The sequence below is a fragment of the Rhagoletis zephyria genome, unplaced genomic scaffold (assembly GCF_001687245.7).
Source record: "Rhagoletis zephyria isolate East Lansing unplaced genomic scaffold, Rhagoletis_zephyria_1.1 Rzeph_scaffold_41322, whole genome shotgun sequence".
Classification (NCBI taxonomy): Eukaryota; Metazoa; Arthropoda; class Insecta; order Diptera; family Tephritidae; genus Rhagoletis; species Rhagoletis zephyria.
The window spans coordinates 1-2,724 of record NW_016198377.1 but is presented as its reverse complement, the minus strand read 5'-3'; the positions used below and the strand labels follow the sequence as shown (position 1 = coordinate 2,724).

General features: G+C 32.1%; 2 protein-coding genes across 2 annotated transcripts; one reads left to right on the top strand and one right to left on the bottom strand.

Annotated features, from left to right (window-relative positions):
* The first annotated feature begins 10 nt into the window (after positions 1-10).
* LOC108354997 (covalently-linked cell wall protein 14-like) lies at positions 11-502 on the top strand. Its single transcript, XM_017606171.1, has 2 exons — positions 11-192; positions 276-502. Exons 1-2 carry the CDS (start codon positions 190-192, stop codon positions 444-446), a joined length of 174 nt encoding a protein of 57 aa, XP_017461660.1. The 5' UTR covers positions 11-189; the 3' UTR covers positions 447-502.
* Positions 503-1,418: 916 nt separating this feature from the next.
* Positions 1,419-1,835, bottom strand: LOC108354996 (protein LSM12 homolog A-like; the record flags this gene model as incomplete). Its single annotated transcript, XM_017606170.1, has 2 exons — positions 1,419-1,592; positions 1,677-1,835. Coding segments are annotated over 2 exons (333 nt in total), but the record flags the coding sequence as incomplete, so codon positions are not given.
* Between the last annotated feature and the right edge of the window lie 889 nt (positions 1,836-2,724).

Genomic DNA, 2,724 nt, shown 5'->3' with positions numbered 1-2,724 from the left:
TGCACCCTATTGCTTGAATAAATCTTTCTATAAATACTTATCCTTTATTATTTTTTTTAGGTTAATGAAGTATCTTGGCATGGACCAAACATTCAAATATTCAATGAAGTCACTGTTTCGCCACCTTATAGGGTGGAAAATGTTATTTCTACTTCTAACAACAAGTCTCTATGTAATTACATCAAGAAAATGGTAACCATAATTTAAATTTTTTACTAACGATAAACTGTTGCTATCTAAGAATGTTTTAACTTATCATTTCCCTCCCCATCTAGATTGAAAAATTCTTTGAGAGTGCATCACAGGAAAATAGTTCGGCTGCTGCGGGTACATCATCAGCCTCTTCGTCCACGTCGTCGTCGTTGTCTTCATCAGCACCTTCGGCTTCAGTAGGCGCATCTTCATCTAGTAATGCGGCTTCAGGTTCTCCTGTGCCAGCAAATTAATAGAAAAGACCATAAAAACATTAAAAATATATACAATATAAAATCTAAAGTCATTGTTTTACTTGATTTATGAATTTTGTAAATTTGTTGGGCTATTTGCCGATTCAGTGCGAATTCGGTGATAGAAATTATTTAATAAGCATAACCCGGTAAATAAACATTCAGTTCTTGAACCAGGCTTAAGTCTGCCATCGACTTGTGACAGCGCAATTGCTCCATTACGTTCAGCACAAATGTTCCTTTGAAGGGTTAATAGAACAATCATTTTAAAAGCATCACCAGTCACCCTGTACTTCCGGTAAAGCATTGTCAAAAATTTTGTACATGATTCAATAATACAAGGTTCGATAAACTGACAGTTGTCTCTCTCGCACCGCTCCCTTAGCAGTGGCACCGTGTTGCTTCTTTGCACATTTACATGGAAACAGTGTAGCTTTGGTGTGATATAGAAGTATGAGCGTTTGTGCAATATGTTTATTTGTATATGCATATGAAGCATATTTAACTGATGAAAGCATAAACTGTTTTTAAATGGGATGTTTACATCAATCTCATAGTAGTCTTATTTTAATTTTGAGTCATTTTGCATTTTTTATACAGCTAAATAGCACATAAATTACGTAAATTACATAGATACATCAATATTACGTTCAAAATTTCGTTTAAAATGCTAGATTTCCTGCAAAAACTTTAGAATTTACAAAAGGAATTTCACTACTAATTGCCTACTTTGCATACTTTTCTCTACCATTTTCGCACCAAGAGATTTCATTCCTCCCCTTTTCTCCGTCCTTCGTAAATGCAACCATAGATGTAAATGTATATTGCATTTATTAAAAGATTGTCACAATTTAAAACGCGAGCTAATAATGGAGCATATTTAGCTCTATTTTATTAATTTTGACAATAAAAACGGATTGTGACACTCTTTCGATGCGTTTATCATGTAAAAGCTTACATTTACTATATTTATTAAAACTGTGAGTTTTTCTTGCTTCCACATATAAATTTTAAAATTTCATAACCAACCTTGAATTGCTTTGCAATTGTTCTGTATAACTCCTGTGCCTCTAGGCTAACGTCAGCATTCCTCGACTTAAGATAAGTTTGTCGTTGCTGTACAGTATTGCGCAGTCTTATTTTTAACTAAAAAATAAAAGTTTTAAATAATTATTGTCAGAAATTTTTCATACTCTATTTTAAACAAATTGCGTGTTTCCGTGTTTATACCTGCTCCAAGTTCAGCTTTTGTGGATCCTCAACGAAATTGCCATTGCACTCCTTGATCACTTGAACATTGCTGCATAGCGACAAATTCAATACGTATACGTCATTCAGTTGCTCTGAGTTTTTTGAACGGCATTCTGCATTAATTATGCGTAATTGCAGTTATGGTTAAGGAAAACTGTAACGTAAGTTGATATGTTTATAATCAAGCAAAGGCATTTTGTAATCGTATGCCCTTGCCAGCTTATTTAATTTCAAGTTTCGTTCAAATCGAAGACTGCTCAATGCCTTTAATTACTTATAACTTTTAAAAATATTAATATGCCTATGGGATTTTTATACTTACATACGTATGCATAAAGCTTATAACTTACATATATAGTATATACCATTGATAGATTAAGTAAAATTTTGCTTTACCACGTTGTACTCAAAACATTTAGTTTTTTGGAGGAGTGCAGTTGATAAGGTCCATAGCCTGATATCTTTGATCAATTTGTTAACATAGAACAAAATATGGTAAATAACGAACGTTTTCTATTTTATATTCCTATGTCATCTATATTAGTAATCAACACCGCAATAATAAATAATTACGTTAAAATATCTGCATGTACAGTTGTCCACAAAATAATAGGAGTGGGATATTTTAACCTGTTTTGGCTATTTGTCTTTAGTTTATTTAATGTTTCGTATTTTTTTGTAAAAGCCTAGCTGGTAATACAACAAACACCATATAAATTTACATTTTCAAGTTTGTACAAAAATTATAAAAATTCTGCAAATTTTCACCAAAATTTCAAACTATTTAACCAGAATCTTTAGAAAATATGTTGGTATGCAGTTTTGTAGCTCATTCAATTCTAGTCTGAAGAAGTGCAAGTTTCAAGCTGCTAAAAAATTCCGTTGATTTTTGAGAATTTTTTCGGTTGAAGGTGTTTCACGTTTTTTCCATACAAAGAATGTTCGACAATTTTATTTTATATGGGGACAGTGCCAGCAAAAAAAAATTGTCAAAAATCAACGGAATTTTTTAGCAGCTTGAAACTTG